This window comes from Phaethon lepturus, unplaced genomic scaffold (genome assembly GCF_000687285.1).
Source record: "Phaethon lepturus isolate BGI_N335 unplaced genomic scaffold, ASM68728v1 scaffold15798, whole genome shotgun sequence".
Lineage (NCBI taxonomy): Eukaryota > Metazoa > Chordata > Aves > Phaethontiformes > Phaethontidae > Phaethon > Phaethon lepturus.
In genome coordinates, this window is record NW_010558420.1 from 1 (window position 1) to 19,986 (window position 19,986).

General features: G+C 38.8%; 1 protein-coding gene across 1 annotated transcript; it reads left to right on the forward strand.

The window, feature by feature from the left end:
* Positions 1-11: 11 nt before the first annotated feature.
* MOCS3 (molybdenum cofactor synthesis 3) lies at positions 12-944 on the forward strand (the record flags this gene model as incomplete). Its single annotated transcript, XM_010293063.1, has 1 exon — positions 12-944. A coding segment is annotated over one exon (933 nt), but the record flags the coding sequence as incomplete, so codon positions are not given.
* Between the last annotated feature and the right edge of the window lie 19,042 nt (positions 945-19,986).

Here is a 19,986-nt window from a genome sequence, read left to right on the forward strand (position 1 = left end):
GGCTGCTGAACTCCACTGTGCAGTACGTGCCCTACTGTGGTGCCCTGAGCCCTCGCACCGCCCTAGAGCTGGTGCGGCAGTATGACCTCGTCGCCGACTGCTCCGATAATGTCCCCACCAGGTACTTGGTGAACGACGCCTGTGTCCTGGCTGGGAAACCCCTGGTGTCTGGCAGTGCCCTCCGGCTGGAGGGGCAACTAGTCGTGTACAACTACCAGGGAGGGCCCTGCTACAGGTGTCTCTTCCCCAAGCCCCCGCCACCAGAGACAGTGACTAACTGTGCAGATGGGGGAGTGCTGGGTGTCGTGCCAGGCATCATGGGGTGCATCCAGGCCTTGGAAGTACTGAAGATTGCTTCGGGAATGGGTTCCTCCTTCAGTCAGTTCATGCTGATGTTTGATGCCCGTGAAGGGAGATTTCGCAACATCAAGTTAAGACCAAAGAAGCCAGACTGTGCTGTTTGTGGTGACAATCCATCTGTCACCTGCCTTCAGGATTATGAGGCATTTTGTGGTTCTTCTGCAACGGACAAGTGTAGGACTTTACATCTGCTGTCCAGTAAAGACAGGATATCTGTGGAGGAATACAAAAAACTGTTGGATGAGCAAGTTCCTCATGTATTGTTAGATGTTCGTCCACAGGCAGAAGTGGATATCTGTCGCCTGGTACATGCTGTCCACATTCCTTTGAGTAAATTGGAAGAAAAAGATGAAGAATATCTGGAATATTTAGAAAAAAGAATTTGTGAAGAAAAGCAGAGAACTAATGGCCAAACATCTTTTCCTGTCTATGTTGTTTGCAAATTAGGAAATGACTCCCAGAAGGCTGTAAGAATTCTGCAGGAGATACCCGTCAAAGAATTTGGTTCTGTGATACCTAAGGATATTAAAGGGGGACTCATGGCTTGGGCCAGTAAAATTGACCCAACGTTTCCTCAGTATTAGAAATTTAAATGGTGAAAAAATATGAATTTTCATAGTGAATTCCATACAGTTTCATCTTTTCTGTGTAATGTGGATAAAACAGGATATAGAAATACCATGTTGCTTTTTTTAATCATAATTTTTAAAAAATTAGATATTTTTGTAGATATGTGATTTTTTTTTAATACGAATGTGAAACTCCATGGAAATGGAAAGAAATGTGTTTCTTGGTTACTTATTTAATAGTGAAAACTTGGAATAACTACTTAATTGTGCATGTGATAATTGATAATGACTCCTAATCAGTAACTGTACCCTGGAGAATGACAAAGCACAGGAGCCAAGTGTTGAACCTTTTTACTCATTCTCCTAACTGCCTAACAAATTGAAACTGTGCATGCAGTGATTAAAAAAAAACCCTGTTAATCTCTAGCTGGTCAGTAGCACTATTAAGCCTATCATGGGGAATTGCCACGACAAGGCTGACAAGACTGTTTTGGCCAACATCTTTCAGTTCTTTGTAGAAGCATTGTGTACTTAGAAAAGAGAAGTGCTCACTGCAAATAACAGCACCCACAGTAAGGGTGTTTTGTTAAGAACTTCCAGGGCCATCCGTCCTCATTTGTTGGCTGGCAAAAAAAATGTATTCTCTGACTTTTATAGAGAAAATGAGGTTAAATGTTAATAAGACAATAGTTGTAAAACATACAGAAAATGCTTTTGTGAGGACTTAGAAGATTTCAGACATTGAGAGATGAAGAGGAGGTGAGAGGAAAAAAACCCAGGTGTGTGGCCTCCCTTCTGCAAGTAAGAAAACATCTTTCATAAGTTTTCTCCCTGTTTGTTGTGGTGGTTGCATATCCCCACTTGTACTGCATTATTTTATTAACTGGCATGAAGAGCTACACATGTCTAACAAGTTCTCATAGATAAACTGAATGAAAAGAAAGAAATAAATAGCTTCTCAACAGAGAGCTGCCTGAGTCCTCATCACTTAAGCATAGTAATTATATTCTTATTATATTAATTAAGTTATGTATTTCTTTTACTTTCTGAGGAGATTAAAAAAAACACCTTTCGTGACTAATTTTTGCATTATACAAGGGCAAAAAAAAGACTAGTATCATTATAGTTAGTAGCCAAAAAGGCATATTTTAGTAAAATACATTTGAGAACATCAACACTGCCTACTTTATTATAACATGCCATGGGTTCTAGCAATAGCAATCCTAGTCTCTTGTGAGGGAAAGACGTGAATTTATAAATACGGAGTCGTATCTCTTGCAATTTGGAGGACAATGAAAACATTGAAGGCCATGACTTTAAAGTAAGCATTAGTGCTTTGTGGTGTGTAGTGAGACAGTCATAAGACCTTTTAAGACAGGTTGTGGAGGCTTGGTTCAGCCAGAACATCTGGCTTCTGCTGGGTTTCAGCTTTTGAGGATTGGAAACCAGAGGGGCTTGTTTGTAATGCCTGACCTATGTTTTAATTTTTCTTTATTTACTGTGGTGTCAAGAAGAGACTGCAACATAAAAGGTAACAGTAGCAGTAATTGTCTAATATACAACCTTCCAGTGCTAAACAACAGATGGTATGTCAGGTATCCACCTGACCTGAAAAAGTGATTCCTTTCCAGTCATTCAAAGCAAGGTGAAACTATGGACTTGGGGAGAGGGAAAAGACTGTACGGATTATTTCTACCCACTGGAAGAAGCACTCAGATTTAGAATCAAAAAGTCTTTTCCCTTGTTACAACATTTTAGCAGCAGATGTACGCAAACTCTGAAACAAAAAGGAGGTGACATTAAAGCCTGTGGTGTTTGGTGGAAGATTTTTTGTAGCAAATTTATAACTGCATTTCTTGTAGCACATTTTCAATCAGGAAACCAGACTGTGAGTCTTTGTGCTGTATGGAAAACAGTTAACAACTCAAGGATCTGGAGAACTCTGTGGAAAAACAGTGATAAGGATGAACGATAATGGACCAAAACCATAGAATGATATCAGAACTGGCAAAAAAAGCTAATTCATCAAGTCAGGCTCACGAGAGGCAAACTTTCAAGGATCTTTTCTATTAAAATTGATTTTTGGAAAGACCATTCTTGCCAATATGCAGGGACTAAGGTCCAGAGTTCTTATAGGAGTGCAGCATCTGAAATGCATCTGTTATTTTTGCATAAAGACAGGTCTATGCAAATTGGTCCATGCAATATAGAGGTGGTTACTCTCGAAAGAACTAGTGTCTCAGTTCTGATCTCAAGGGAGTATGCAAAATATAAGTCTCTTCAGAAGAAAAAAACCTGTTCGCTTCCTTGACTTAGGATAGCAATTAAATTCTCAGCAATCGTGAAAACATCTGCCATGCACACTAGATAAAGATGGCATCCATCGTGCTTGTCAGAATTTTAATCTTTACATGCTACGGCTTTTATTTCATTTTTAAGTTTAATTTCTTTTTTTTCCTTTGGCTTGCTGAAGTGATACACAAGTCTTTCTCTAAATACAGTCCTCACATGGTGCTGGACTCTTTGGAGATACTGAAACATCAAGGGTCATAGGACCGTAACTAAGCCAAAACCATTCTTATTATTGGAAATGTATCTTTTGTTTTGACTTCTTTTATTTCTTGAACTCTGTAAAACATGTAGTGGTTTCTTTGTTCACCAGGAAGTATAATAGCAGAACTCTACTTAGAAATTCTAAGAGAAGCAATAAAGCTGTGTAATTTTGTATTGCTGCCGAAGTACTGTCTAAATATTAGTACATGTTGACACTGTGAACAAAGACAAGCTGCTTTATTCAAGGAGCTTATAGCATAGTCGGTCTAAGATGTGTTATCCGACAGGGTAAGGTAAGTCAGCAGAGTGCATTTTTCCCTCTGCCCCTTGCTCTTGATGTCATGAGGTTGCTTTTTGCTTATTTGGTTACATTGTCTTTTAGAATGGCTTACTAGAATTTGGCACAGGAACTAAACAGGAAACCGCTTCCTGTTCGAGGTTTAGGGTAATAGGAAGTGGCTGCAGCATTTATTCTGGATTGCTGCATCTTAATGTCTCCCACATTTAGGTCTATGGGTAGCCTCAGAGTTCAGGCACAGAGCTAAATACCTAAACCCTTTCTGTCCTGGGACATGGTTATTATTTTAAGGCAAGGCAAATCAAGCTGGTCTAGCTTTCATGCAAGTCTAAAAGGTGTCTGCATACAAGGTACAACTAATGTACCTTGATAAGCTAAAATCCTCCTTATTTTGGTGGCAGGAGTCTCTCATAACAAAACTCCAATAAATTCAACAACGACGTACTATCAAAGTGTACGATTTAAAAAAAAAAATCCCCAACAATTAGTAGAATTATTTGTAGAAAAATGTATAAAGGATATGTCCAAAACTAGTTCTTCAAGTTTGTATACCAGAATTTTAGATATGTGACCATCTTTATATTATCCTATTTGTAAGCATAATTTCTCATAAAAATTTAACTGTTCAAAACAACACTATGCACGAGATGCTTAAAATACTGCAAGCACGAGTTTGTCTTTTTTTAAATATGAAAGCTCTAAGCTGTCCTTTGTAAAACTACATCACGAAGAAAAATTTTAAGGACGTTTGCTAGGTGGCACTGCAAGTTAATAAACCAAATCATTCTCTAGGTTATAAGATGCAATTCAACCTTAGCAAGAGCTGAGGCTTACTTGTAAAAATGTGTTGTTGTACAGTTCTTTTGAAAAAAGGCTGAGGAAATAGAATAAAATGGAGCAGGGCAAGTGAATAGTACATACAATATTCCAAGAAAATAATGTAATGGAAATTGCCTTTCTAGGTAGGTTGTCAAAGCATTGTTTATTTGTTTCAGAGACAACCTGAGGTTTTTTTCACATGCTATTTCAAAACACTTCTGCAGCCAAAATGGATAATTGTACAGAAAAGGGCTACTGAAAACACTAGCACAAACTTAAATGTAGATCTAAAATCTACAACAAGTCACTGCAGAGTCACTGCTAGTACATTCTTAATACTACAAAAATCATTGCAGATTTTCTTACCTGGTTAGGGCAGGGTTTTTTTAAAAGTCAAGGATATTTCTTTCCTGTCCTTCTTGTTTTGTAAAATGGAACTTAAGACATAAAATCTAAAAAAACCAAAAAACCAAACAAAAAAAACCCAAAACAAAACAAAACAAAAAATTGAAGTCCTCTGAGTCTGAGAATCCCCACACAGCAAATTGGACTTCTTTGGAAAACAAGAACTGAACTTGCAGATGTGATGTATCAAACCAAGGCCATAGAATTATCTGTGCCCAGAGCTCAGACACATTCCTGTGGCAATGAAACTTGGTTGTGAAGCTTAGTGTCCCACATAGTACTGTAGAAACATTTCATGCCCATCTTCAGTATTTAAAGGATAAAAATAAAGTCCTGCAAGTGTGTTCAGTGCAAATGTCATGAATTAACCTAACTGCAAGCTGAAGTTTCACAGTAACTTCAGATAACAAAAGCAGCAACGGGCTATCCTCTTCTAGCTCTCTAAGGAGAAGTGGGGTAACACCTGATGAAACCAGGGGATGAAAATAAACATTAATTTGCTTAAAGCTTCTATAATTATATGCATCTTTTAACTTAGGATTTATTAAAATAGATTTGAAATCTTTTCTCTTTAGAATCTTTAGCTTCATGTGTGGGATTAAGCTTGTATTACTTTAATGCTGCAATTAAACATCTGCCTTATGCTAGCAATGGGGAGTCTGGCAGACCTCTTGGATCATGGATACAAATCAAAAGGAGAGGTCTTGTGAAGTCGTGGCACTTGCATCATCTTGAATGCTTGTGATTTTCATTGAAATCCAGGTGCTGGTCAGAATATAGAAATGAAAAGATGGTGTATTTGTTATTTCCTGCAGCAGACTATTGCAATATTACATATGAAATGGCTTAAATCATGTCCTGGTTAATTAGGTGAGTTGTTCCTGAAACTGAGTCATTCTATCACGGGAGATTAAAGACTTGCTTATCGCTGTATATTTTAGAAAATGTTGAGTCATTACAGCGTTAGCCTGAATTTTATTGCTGTCACTTGATTTATGTGTGTCTCTGACTCGCTATTTCAGTGTTTGAAGCAGAATTAAAAAACCTGAGCGAGGGGAGCAGTGGGTACTCTCATGTTTTGATAAAATTGCCAGCTGGGTTCAGCCAGTGTGTGTGTGTGCAGGCCAGGGCAGTGTTTCTCAGCTGGTGGTCTATAAAATTGTAGTGGCCTCTAAGGCCTCAGAAGATGATCTTTGTGTAGTGACTGGGGAAGAAAGTGCATGTGTTCCAGTGCATTTAAACAAAATGCAGCAAGATAGTTTAACACTCTTGGGGAAAAAAAGAACAAAAAAACCAAACCCCTGCTGTTGAGATCGCCTTCGCCTCAGAGCAACTGATTTCTCCAAAAGATACTGGGCTTCTCCTTTTGCCTGGATATAATTGTGTCTCTGACTTGGTAGTAACAGGAAGACAAATGTTGAACTCTTGAGGAGAAAAGATTTTTGTTCATGTCGACATATAAAGAGTTCTTTTAACACTTAGGTGCCAGATGTTAGAAGAAAAAAAACAGTGACTTACAATTAAGGATACTAATGTTTTTGATGTCACATACTGCTTTTAATAGAACTTTTGGAAAGTTCTTTTAAAATCTAGGAACATAACCAGTAGCCATCCATAATTTACATCTTTGTAATAGTTAATTGCTACTACATTTACTCTGATTCAGTGGTCAAATTCATGCTGACCACTTTCATTGTGTCGAAACTCTAGTCCTAATAACATCCTTACAGAATCTGTGTTGTAAGACTGCTGAAGTCATTGGTTGCTGTTTTATTCTTTTTACAAGATTTTAATCTGAAGCTCCTCTGCTGGGGCATGCTGATGATATATACCAGAATTTTAGATACTTGGGAGAGCTGTGGATCAGAATGTAACACAGATTTGCTTTTTTCTTCTGGATAAGAGAACATTCAACCCCCACATTCTTTCCTGTATGACACCAAAAGCTTTTGCCTTTTATTCCCATGTAATCACCTAATACTAATAAAAGGTGGCAGCTGTTTCTTGTGGGAGAAGGCAAATGTATTGACCTACGGCAGGTCACATTTATCTGAGAAGTATCTGAATGAGAGGAAACCAAAGAGGAATTATGCGATATCCCCTTTTAATTTACAAACCATTTTTGTATATTTCAGAAAGAACAATTATCTTGCAAAATGTAATGCCTTACAGCTTGGCATACATATGTAAATACAAAGATCTTAAATTGCATTGCTGGTTAGTAAAACAAATACACTAAAATGCAAAGCTTTAAAAGGAAACTCCTCAACTTCACTTGTTTATTTTTGCTGTAGGCAATTAATTGGTTTCTTCAAAGTGCTGATAATGAAAAGACACTTTGGATTACTGGTCCAGTGTGCAGTTTGCTTGCAGTCTACTGAAATCTGGTGAAGAACAAGAGAGTAAACAGTAGTAACATAATGGATGGTTAAGATGCATGCCTGCAAACAGGCTAAGTTTTAGCAGATAGTTTGCAGTTACCTGTTTAAGTAATATGAAAAATTGCTGCCTATTGGAAAGTGATTTCTCAATGAGTATGCTGAATGTTACCTGTTTTACAGGCATCAGAAACATGGATCCTGCATTGATTTGCATTTTCATGGATGCAAATCCATGCATGGATTTGCATTTTCAGTGAATGCAAAGCAAGGTGCAGCTTCACGCTCAAGGTTGTGGTGATGACTAGCCCTCGCAGCCGTGGAGCTGTGTAGGCTTATTGCTGCGACCAAAGCATAATCTAACACATCCAGGTTTGCAGTGGTTGCTGAGATAAGTTAATTGTTATGTGAAGGGAAGTCTCACCGATGCTGTGAAGTGGTGCATGAAGAGCAAGATCATCTTTTCTTATGCTGGTCCGAGTTCTTCCCACATGGAACCCCTCCCTGCCAAAAGGATTAGTCGCTATATGCACTGAGCAGGTTACTTCCAAGCTTGAGCCCATGCTGAATGAGAATGGTGGAGCTGAGTCATCCTGTAATGGTACAAGAAGCTTGATAAATATAATCTGTGCTGCTTTGTTTGATTACAGGACTTCCGTCAGAAAAAATTGAGTAGTTTTGAAATGGCAGAGTTGAATAAAAAGCAGTTAGATCACTAAAGAGAGTAGATGGGAGAAGAAGAAAAGGACAATCAAAGGCAGCAATAAGTATGGCTGGAGGCTAACTAGAGTTCCTTGGCAGTAGTACCGGTCCTTTGAATTTCTGGTGAGCATGATGTGGTCATAGTTTTCCTCCTATATTAAGACTAGGAGAAGTGTAAAATATTGATGTGTTAGGGTAGCAAAATATGGAGCACAGTTAGCAAACACTAATGTAAACCACAGGAAAACATGCACACACACTGGTTTGTGGTATTAACCTTCTGTGGTTTATGTTACCATTGGTTAAATATGCCAGCCCCACTGCTTACCTTACACTGCAGCTTCAAAATCTTTGTGGGGAAAAGAAATACAGTGCAGGAAAAGAAGCACTACATGATTAGAGTCCATGGTTAGGAAGGAGACATAAAGATTTCCCAGAGCTTTCTCCTCGAATAAGAGTTGTCCAAAAGAGTAATGATCTCATGAATAAGGCAAAAGACTGAGAAGAAATCCAGAGTTTCTGCTAAGTTTTGGCTGTACTCCTCCTGGGCAAGTCACTTTTCCCCCAATCTCTGCTCTGTGTGGGTGTTGTGTTTAAATCTTTACTCTAGTGACCAGATCCCGAAGAAGCAATTTAAAAAGCATGTTGTTCTAGAACAGCTCTCAGAACTAAAATTCATGGATTAAGTGACTTGCACAAAGCAGTGGGATATTGCATCTGCTCTGCTGGAAGCAATGAGAAATGCTTGGTCACTTACAGCACAAATACATTATAAACTTTATTATGCAGTCAGAAGCTTGAGCCGTACAGCTGCACGCTCTTCATTTTCTCCATATAGCAGCAGAAAAGCAACTGGTATGGTCTGATCTCAACAGCAGGAAAGGAAAATGGCTTCTTTGCCTATTCTCTAGTCTTTTATCATTGAATGGGTTAATTTAATTTTGTCTTCACAATATATTTCATATGATTGATTCAGCTGATTGTCAAAGCTGGCTGAAATATATCTGTGGTGGTGCTGCTCTGACCTCTTTTTTTTTTTTATTGTGAAGTACTTGCAATTCTAGTATTTCATGTTTGTGACAAAAATTGTAGCTAAGAACAAAAAATATCTTCCATCCAAAGTGATATCTGTCATATGAATCTTATCAGAAAAGCAAATGGGTATAAATTCAGTCTAGTTCTATTGCAGTACAACTTTTCCATCCAGAAACGAAGGTATTCCTATTCTGCATCAGGGCTACTTGAAATTTTAGTACCTATGGAAAGGTAGAATCAGGCTACAGCTGTAGCCAGAACCAAGATCCGGAAAGGACCGCTTAGGTAGAAGAATCCAGGCTGTAACACGGTGTGCATGGATTCGCCATAGTCCGTCCTGCGCTGGGGCCCTGATGTGTGTGTCGACTGTAGGCTTTGTCGAGCTGACCCTTCACCATGGGTCACCAAAGGAGGAAGCCAGCAGCTGGGTGTTCTTCTGGCTTCTCCATGGCTGTGGCATGAGGCCCTTCTGTGCAAATAAGCTGTAGTTTTGCTCACAAGGTGTTCATGCTGTTGCTAGGAGACCAAATCTCTGCTTGCAAAGAAAGGTTCTTTCCAAATTTAAAATGGCTCCTTATATATTTGACTGGGAAATGAAGTCTCTTATACAAATGGGCATTCACACCTGCTCATGAATAGTGAAAATAAGTTCTTATTTTGTGAAACAGATTTCTAACTTCACAATGTAAGGGTTTGAAACCCTTAAAAAAAAATCAAAGTGTTTAAACTTGTCTTTTTTATATATATATATTTATATGTACGTGTCTGTATGCGCACACTCAGAGACTCAGAGCACAGGTGTATTCCAGATGCTGTGTGATAGAACCATAAGTGTTAGGTAGAATTTCTAGAAATCACTTCCAGGACATGCATATTGTCCATTTGAAACACCTTTTGAAACTCTCAGTTTCTATTTTATTACTGTAGTAGTGAGAGGTAACAGGTGTAACAATGGTTGGAAATCATTAAAGCACTCTATAAGTGCCTTTTCACCTTCAATTTATTAACATTGAATGTGCTGTTATGTCGTTCTATTTTTCCTGCCTTTTAGATGAGAGCACCAACACATTCTTCAACAGTCAGAACTCTAGTGCTCATCTTTCAGTCACTCTTTCTTGCTCCACTGATCCAAGGAGTATCTGAATATTGACATTTTTCGAACAATAATTTTATTCCTTTCCTGTGCTTTCTTCCCAAAGTTCTGCTGGGGCTCCTCATCTGCTGCCCTGATTAGTGTTAACCTCCTCATCAATTCAGGCATCTTCAGTGCCATATTACAGTCCATTCAAAGCACCATTTCTGAGATGAAGTTTCTTGTAATTTCTTGGACACAGTTACCTCAATCAAACCAAAAGTTTTGTGACTTGTCCTGGGACAAGATTGCAGACAATCTAAACCAGCTTCCTTTTAGTCTTCCAATTGTTAGTTTCAGGTGATACTAATAATCAGTTGTTCCAAGGAGCTGGAACTCATTGGAGTTCTGGGAATAGATGAAGGTACAAATCTGTTCCTCCTTCTGATATCAAACTGGATAACTTGTATTGATATTTACTGGAGGAACTGGTGCTTGCTTTGTGGAGATGATGTTCTAGCAATGACTGTGTGCCACTACTACCGTTTTCAATTTTCTTTTGTCTACCAGTGAATCAATGACAGGAAGAGCTGACAGCCTTTCTCCCACACCTGTGCTGATATTGCAAAGGCTCTTCTTCAGGCATGGCTTGCAACATCGTCAGACTCCCACTCCGCTGGGCATCTTACTCTCTCAGCTTGCCATATGATTCACCATTGTTGTAATGTCTGCAGGGGTCCAGCTGGGAAGATGAGATAGCTGTACTCTAAGTGATTACAGTACAGGAAAATTGTTCTTATTTATTATGGTTGCACCCTACCCATTCTTCATGTCTACCTGTTTATCTTCTCTACCTGTTTTTTCTCTCTCTCTGAGGGTGCAACAGTAGAAAGGGTGACAAAGCTTCTTAAGTAATTCTACCGATACAAGTTCAGAGCCAAAATCACATGCAGAAATTATATGCAGAAGAGTAGGTTGGTCTATTCCCAACGAATGGACAGTATGCTAAACGTGTGCATCCCCACTGCTAAATGAACTGTCACAGAAGTTTAATGTGGTACCGTTTTATCTGAGATGTAAGAAGCTACAGCACTGTCCTTTCCTTAAGATTTCTAGTGCACTTGTGGAATTAGATTTTTTTTTTTTCCTAAACATCAGACAACAGGGAAGCAAATATTCCCTGCTTGGCTGTTTAATAGAGCCTGAACCTCATAAGGTCGTTAGTCTTTGGCTGGCAAATTGGGAATTAGCGCCTTGGTGCCATCTTGTTTGCTTACAAGAACGAATGTGAAAGTCCTCCTTTTCGTAAAGGCAAGGTTTGTTTTACGTTAACTGTAGAACATCTCCAGCTGACTGGTCTCCCATGAGCAGCAGCATTTCTCTCTCTCCTCTCAGGGTGAAGCTTACACCTCCCCTGCTTCTGTTCTCTCCCTCATCCATGAGTCACTCTAAATTAGTGCTGCCACTGTCCCTCCTGTTGGAAACTGCTCATTTCTGGCCCTTCCTTCTGCAGATGTTGGTGTTCATTTATGCCCCAGGGAGCCTTTTCAAGGAGAAAAGTAACCCCAGCAAAGCAGTGGATCGATCTCTCCCAAGGAGTGTCAGTGCCTCTGTAAGGAACGCCTGGGTGTGGGTTTGTGGCTGGCTCTGGGAGAGCAGGACGCTGGAAGTTCGGGTTTAGATGACCCTATATCGTAATGGAGCAGCACCTCGAGATACAAATTTACACCCTAGTGATGACATTTGGGATCTGCAAGACTTAACTTTTCCTCGCCATGCAGCCTTGTTCCTCTGAACAGTCCCTGCTGTTATTTACAGCTGCTTTCCCAACACAGAAAGACTAGATTGCTCTTTCTATTGAGCTTGACCTGTCCATTGTGTTAAATTCTGTGCTTGTCTGCAGATCAGTGCTTAGTGACAGTTCTTTTCTCTTTTGAGCATAATATAGTGTTGGCTTCACTTTTTTCACAAATGTGTCACAGGTTTGAGAAATATGCATTGATCCTCTGACAATGAAAGACTGCTCTTGTATAAGCCATGGAGGTGTTTACATTTTCCTCATGTGACCTTGAAACTTGTTAATTTTAGTCAGATAAAGTTGCATTAGCCTTTTGAAAGCTGTCACTTACCAATATTACAGCCAAATAAACGCTGCATAAATACTGTTTATTGCTATTTCTGTAGTGTCAATATGTGCTGCACGCAAATCAAGGTGACGATATCTTCATCCTAGTTTCCTTGCAGAGCTAGCAGCCTGCTCTGGCCAGTGAAAGGCCACGTATGCAGAAGCCAAGCAAGGGAGTGAATGTTTGCCTCTTTATTTTAAAAACAATTTCTCAAAATATTTTATACAACCTTTTCAAGACGACTGGTGCTTTAGGACAAGGTTCGGGGATGCAGAACTCTATCCCGGAGAGCTGCCGGGAGCGGCCCGTAGATGGCAATGTAAGATCCTTGATTCGGGCACATTCTCTGCTTTGCATCCGTGAAAACCCGTTATCTCACCCAAACACTGACACACAGCTTGGATTTATAGTGTTTCTCAGTAATTCTTGACTTCTCTAGCAGCACTGGCCAACGCATCGTCTGTGGCTTGTCATGCATTTTGAGTACTAAAACTTTCATAGTTAGAAATGCGATCATATTCAAATACAGCAAATAATGACAAATTTTGATTTACAGGGAAAACTTTCCCTTTGGCTTTGCATATCAGTAGTTTGCAAAAACTTAAATATGCATCATGGTTTTGTGCAAGTTCTTGAAGTAGCTGTGGGCCAGAGTTACTGCTGTCAGTGGAAGAGCAAGGAGTTAGTGGGGAAAAAATGTACATGCACATGCAGGTTTAAACAAGTCCCACCGAGAGAATGTTTTATTAATGCAATTTCAAGGCATACAGAAGCCTGTGTGGTGGGATGAGGATGCCAGCCTTACCTCATGCTATTGATGGGAACAGGAAAGAAGCACCAGCAACAAATCATACTTGTTTTTATCCTTTGATGCCTATGTTGAATTTGTGCTCTCTGCTTTCACCTAATTAAAAAGATAATGTCACCCATTTACTGTGCCACGTGATGCTTTGCAGTCTTAGCTTTCCTCACTCAGGTTGTCCCAAGAAACATTCGTCTCCAAAATTAAACACACCTGCAGTTGCACAGTGTTGGATCTGATTTGCCCAAGGACAGTATGTCTTTGAGTTCTCAAAACGTGCTTCTATTTATGAGTGAAACTGAGTCGACTTTTCCTTGGTTGACCCGGGAACTACTACTACTACTACTACTATAAAAGTTATGGATCATACCACTTAGCTTCATTGTGACATGAGATGCATCACTAATGAAAATGAGCAGCATTACTTCAATTTAGCATTCAGCAATTCTGTGTCAAAACCTTATTTCTATATATAATTAACTATAGACACTTATGCTAGTCCACACAACTTTGTTCCTGTGGTAGGCACCATTTAAATTATATTGTTATCTTTAATAGAAAGATAAACATTATTATACTTGCTGACCACTTTAGTTGCATGACTAAGAGATGTAAAATTAGCTGTCTAGTTTTGGAAACAAATGGCCTTGCTTTTTAAAAAAAATTTGAATCGCCAGATGATGGCTGGGAAGTACTTTGCATTCCAGGTCAGTCATTTGAGCAGGCTAATTACTGTAGTTTACAGCTCTGTTTTTCTGGACCCACAATGAATGTAAGAATGAAATTATGACCATAATTAAGAATGGCTACAAAACTGCAGTGATCAAAAAGGGTACTCGATAAAGGAGAAACTGAAACCTTAGCTTGACAGCGTTACATGTGTTTATGTGCCCTAGCTGACTTCAGTGTTGTGCAAGGCTGTTCAACTCATGTTACAAGGGCTACAGGGATAGCGAATTAATATTTATAAGGTGTAGCAAATATGCTCTAATTACCCTAATTGGCCTGCTGTGTTTCCAGTTATGGCAGAACTTTATTTCTGTTCAAGTGACATTTACTTCTGGATTAGTTCCCGCAGGCAAAGAGAAAGTAAAAGGCCTTTTGGGCAGGGCAGAAACATCCCCTGATATTGCGATCCTGCAGTTTATTCACCACGCTTTTGGCAGGGCTAATAGCATTCTTAATATCTTCAGTGATTTCTAGGGAGTATTTCAGAAGATACAAGATGCTGGAAAATGACAAAGAAAAACAACGAGCAAAACAGGAGAAAGGTCTAGTTTTATTGTTAGTAATTAATAGGCCAAACTCTGAACATTTTTGGTTTGGTAGCACAGGCAAAATTCTTTTTTTGTGGTGTAGAAATTTACCTTTATTTGTGGTGTATGATTTTGCATCGTGACTGACAGCTACCAAACAAGGAATCCTGTCCTAAGGACTTACAGTCTAATGTTACAAGACAAGACAGAACATGCACAGAGCTGAATTGATTCAGTGAAGTACAGGTTTTGGATCTAAACTGGTCTTCACTTTCCTGCTTTTCATATGATCATTACTATGTTAGGAACGCTGAGATCATTAATAATGCTGAAATGGGATTGTTGAAATTCCACAGGAGAAGTGGTAAATGAGTGAGTGGGTAAATCTGGTGTTAAGCATTTTCTATTTAGCAACAGAACTTTTGAAGTGTGTGTTTGTTGACAGGGGTGACATTCATCCGCTGTCATTAACACTAGTTTCATGCCTTCAGTTCTGTCTGGTTTCTATAGGTTGCACTCTGTGCTTATGGGATGCCACAGTTCCACCATCTCAGAAGGCATTGTACTTGGGCTTTCTCCCCCCTCCACCGCCGTATTTTTGGTACCCATATAATCTTTTAGATAAATAGATACTAAATTCGCTGTCAAATCTTGCATAAGCTAGCCATTAAAACTATCAACACAGAAAAAAATGGGCCACATACTATTGCAGCAACTACTGATAGAAGTGAAAATGGTGAGTAATCAATGTGAAATTGGTGAAACTCTCTGCCATCTGGGCCAGAGTCAGCTGGTCAGGCTAGGGGTTAATGTCACTGACTGATGTGTGAGCGGAGATTGATGTCACAGTCTTCAAAGTCACATTTGTCGCTTTTTTGTTTAATTTTTTATTAAGTGCGGTCGGTTAAATCTATGTAGGTTTAGGATTATCCATTCCAGTTTTTAGCCTGTTGCAAACCCAAGAAAGGAATGTGAAATTTTGTAGCTTTGTTATGAGAAGTATGTTCCTTTCCTGTTGTTTTAACTTACTAGTCTTTTTTCTTATTTATGCAAGAAAAAAATCAGTGATTGTATGAAACAGAACCATTTTAACAGGCAGGCATGAGCTGCCAAGAACTGGTGTATTCACCCTTCATTGTTTCAAACTGGCCCTGACCAAGAACAAGCTGACCTCTCTGGATCTGGATTCTTTGTGCTGCTTCATATTCCTTGGTCCCCACATATAGCAAATGAGATGTGGAAAGGACAAATGATGTGGTGTTAGTGCTGGTAGATACTGGTGGTTCTGTGCAACTGAGCAAGAAGACTCCAATTCATCTATCCTAACACTGACCTTTTAATGTGACACCTGAATTATTAGGGATCTAGTTCATTCTAGGCTCCCTCTATTAAAAAAAAAAAAAAAAAAAGACGACTACATATCTCCCAGTGGTGCTTCAGATCTTTTGACAAGGCTGACACTTTCAGGGACTTTGGTAAGTGCCTAAATTTTTACTCTCAGTAGGTAGCCCTACTCTTAGGGCTACACTCTGTAGCCTAAAGGACTTCAAGTGGAAAGGTTTTGTTCACAGAAATTCCTATGAAACTTTGGTTTTAGTTACAGAGGAGAACTATAGCAGTAGGAATGCAAACCTTCTACAGCAACAATTTTAGCTTTTGCATCAGCCTGAATACCCAGTTAAACTCTACCCACACAAGTCATGAATGTATAGAGCATGCCAGTTTTCCTTCCCAGACGTGCATCTGATGATGTGTAAATCCATGATTCAGTCCTGCATGATTTTTTAATTGTTTAGCTGGACATCGCTATAGCCTCTGACTATGGCAATCTGGAGTACTGAATTACAGTGGAAAAAATATAAAGGGACAAATGGAGACAAGTCCTATATATTCCCTAACGAGAGATTTCCCTAAGACCTTAACATGTAATGAATGTTAGTGTAATACAAATTATTCCAACTCACCTTGCAAATGATGTTCTTTGATGTACAGTTAGAGAAGCCTTGTGGCTCTGTCTTCGTTTATCAGTGATGCACTCACCAAGTGATTTTTGTTGCTTTTGTTATTCTTTTTGAGGAAAAAGGATGGAGGAGGGAAAGATTTTGGAGAAAGTAATTTAATATAGCACCTTACCTGGATATTCTGGTTTTATCAGAGATTTTTCTCTTTCTCAGTCTCCACGTATCTTTCCTGTTCTTTTCTGAATCTGTCCAATTCTTCGGTTAAATGGTTAAAATATTGTAAAAGTTATGTCCCAATTAACTGTGATTGTGATTCTTGGGACAACGTGCAAGAAAGAGGTTTCCCTATACAAGCTGCTGAATTGGTACCCAGATTTTTTCTATAGTGAGATAATTTTCTTTCCTAGTAAATGCTTTCTATCACAGCCAGCCTGCTTCAACTAGCAATGCTCATAGCCCAAATTCTCTCCCTTAGCTGCTCACATTGACCCCAGGTTGTCAAGCATGCCTATAGCACGTGTGACAGTCTTTCTGTACCCTAAGAAGCACATGAAAATGAAAGGACAGCCTAACACTTTATTAATCAAAATCAATATGGCTACTGCTGTTTGAATTCATACTGTACGTATTACTGCAGTATACAGAGGGTAATATAAATAGCAACGCAAGCCTGTCTCTGCTGGAGACATGCACCACTTTATCAGTGGCAATTCAAACAATACTTTTGTCTTCATAAAAGCACAAAGTGGTTTTATTGGAACTTTCTTGTTGACTGCACATGCTGTTATAATGCAAAAAAGGAGTGATAGCTGACTTGGTAGGTGTCAGCTGTGTCACTGGAAACACTCAGCTTTTGAATCAATCCATAATTTTCATGAATTTGACTAAAAATTCAGATAATATATTGTAAAGAGGCATAAATCATCTTAGACCCTCAGCCTTCACAGTAAAAGCTGGAACACAGCATGTGGGTTTCATACTAATGTTGTGCTCTTAAGACTTATAGCTGGATTTATTTAGCATAAGGACTACAGTATGTATTACCTCCTGTAAAACATAAGCAAGTTTGTTACAGTGATTCATAGTAAAACATGTTGATATGCTTACAAGTAATGTGTTGCCAAGTACAAAATTACATAGGGGTACATCCTTATTTGTTCCTGGCTTAGGCAGAACTTGCAACAGGCAATATGCTTTCACAGGTTTCCTCAAACAACACCCAACTTCAGGCTGATATATTTTATTTTTTTTCCTCAACAAGGACTTTAGAGTCAAGCTATAATTTTGGGATAAAAAATAGTGTGATAGATGAAATAAATGAGCATTAATATTATGTAAAGACATTGAGGAAACGGACAGACCTTCAGCATTTATTAGCTAGCATAACATGGAAATAAGCTTAGGTTTTATTTGGTAAATCTTGATTTTGCCTTATATTCACTGAGAGCTTCTTATTTATGGCTCAGCCTGTCAAACACATTCTTAGATAAGCAACTGTTGCTCACAGGACTAATCTAATTACCAGTTCTTTTTATAACGAATGCTGACACAAAGGTAGAAGGATGTATAGCACTTGTGTTGAAGCCAATGCTACAGATGATCAAACAGTTTGGAAATTAAGAGTATTTTGGATGGAAAATGCGTCCCTTTTTTATCACGATGTTCCTGTTTTTTGTCCAACTCTAATTAAAGCTGAAGAGCACGAGTGAAAAGCTGGTTACATTCGTAGATCTGGCACATAATTAATTGCCAAGAGTTTAGACTGGATATTTTAGGGCTCTGCATAGGCATATTTGCTTACGACAGGCTGAGGAATGCTACAGCCCTAATTATTTGTAGAGTGCATTTTTAAAAGTTTGGAAATTATTCTTTAAGAATATCAGAACACCTTCAAATTGTATTTTAAAGACATTTGAAAAGAAAACCAGCATAATGTGGGCTTGGCCAAACAGCAAAGGCTGAGGAACTAATCTACCTTTTTTTGAAAGGACAATGTTTGTGTCCTTGGCCTTAATTTAAATCACACACCCATCATGCATTCTGGCATTTCTAGCAAGCTGCTCCAGAAATGCCAAGAAGCAATAGTAATTTTGAAAACTGGGATAGAGAAGCATTGGTGAATGCAATGGGAACTTCTAAAATTCCCTAGCTCTTAACTGTTAACAAGTAAACTTATTAAAAAAGGGGGGGGGGGGGGAGGGAAGTGGTTTGTGACTCAAGTCCTTTATAGCCTTGAAATGCTTCAGATTAGCTTTTCTTTACCTCTGAGCACACGTGAAATCAAGCAAGTGGATTTAATTAATTTTTTTAAGTTCTGGAGTTTGTCTCCTGAGCTGTTACGCAAGCTAGTCTCATTCCCTCCAAAATGAATGGGAGGTCTGTCATTAATCTCCATAGAAACCTGTGCCAAACCCGCGTTTCTCACTGACCCATGTGCTCACCCTGACTTCAGCAGGGGAAGCCAGACCAAGACACATGTGTGGATGAAGAATACACGGTTGTGTTTTGGGACCTTAATTGCTTTTTCATATCCTATTTAAAATTTTCTCCATTACTATGATGTCTGTAATGATGGCAAAGGTATAGTTAATTAAGGCTGAAGTCCCTCATGATTGAGGACAGTAAAGCATAAACCTGTCAGTACCCCCCCACTCCATGACTCAAATGATATTTTCTTTTTTTCATCATTGGCAACTTCCCACAACCATATATTTTCTGCTCCTTTTAAAGAACCAAATGCTGAATGTGAATGGGTAGCCACAGCATCGATTTGCCAAGTAATGGTAGGGTGTCCCCTGGAAACAGGCCTCTTTTAATTCTGTTTCATATCTGAGGTAAAGTGAAAACATGGAAACAGATGGTAGGGAACGACTGGCATCTCATCATGCATATTTCATTTGATTTGCAGCTAGTCACCTCTTGATAATAATATTAAATGCTACAAAACTCAGAGACTTTGTTCCTGGGGATACTGCCTTCAGTGACATAGGATCAACACTGTAACTTCAATTAAATTTTGAAGCTGGTGAGCTATAAGTATTTACAACTTTAGCAAGGTTATGATACAAACAGCTTGATTCTTCTTTTCTGGTATGTTTAGGGCTGACTTAGAAATATACAGTTGCTGTTGTGAATGACAAATCTTACTTCATGTTCGAGGGGTTTTTTAAGAGCGCAGTGGGACAAACATCTGTGGTTATTTCCATTACACTCTAAGGTGTTTTACTGGGAGAGAATTTAGCCATTAATTTCGTTGTATTTACATTACTTATACACAAGAAAAACAAGAAAAATGGCAGCCTGTTTAATGATTATATACATCATGATTCGGTTGGAAAAATGTATATTACAAATGGCAAAACAGTCTGCCAAGTACATAATTATATGTTGCTCTTTTTTTTTTATCAGAGAACTTTTAATTCTTAAAATCCCACTGTATGATGTCAGTGAAAGACCTGTCCTATACAGGGGGGGAAGGAACAGCATAATAATAGACTTCTTAAGCCACATCAGTTCCTGGTTAATAGCCCCTTTTCTTCATTTTAATATGAGGGTTACCTTTGTAAAATGCTTCCAAATCAAGTTAAAAGCTGGAATCTGATACAACAAAACATTACTTGACATTAGGAGAAATAGTAGTAACTTAAATT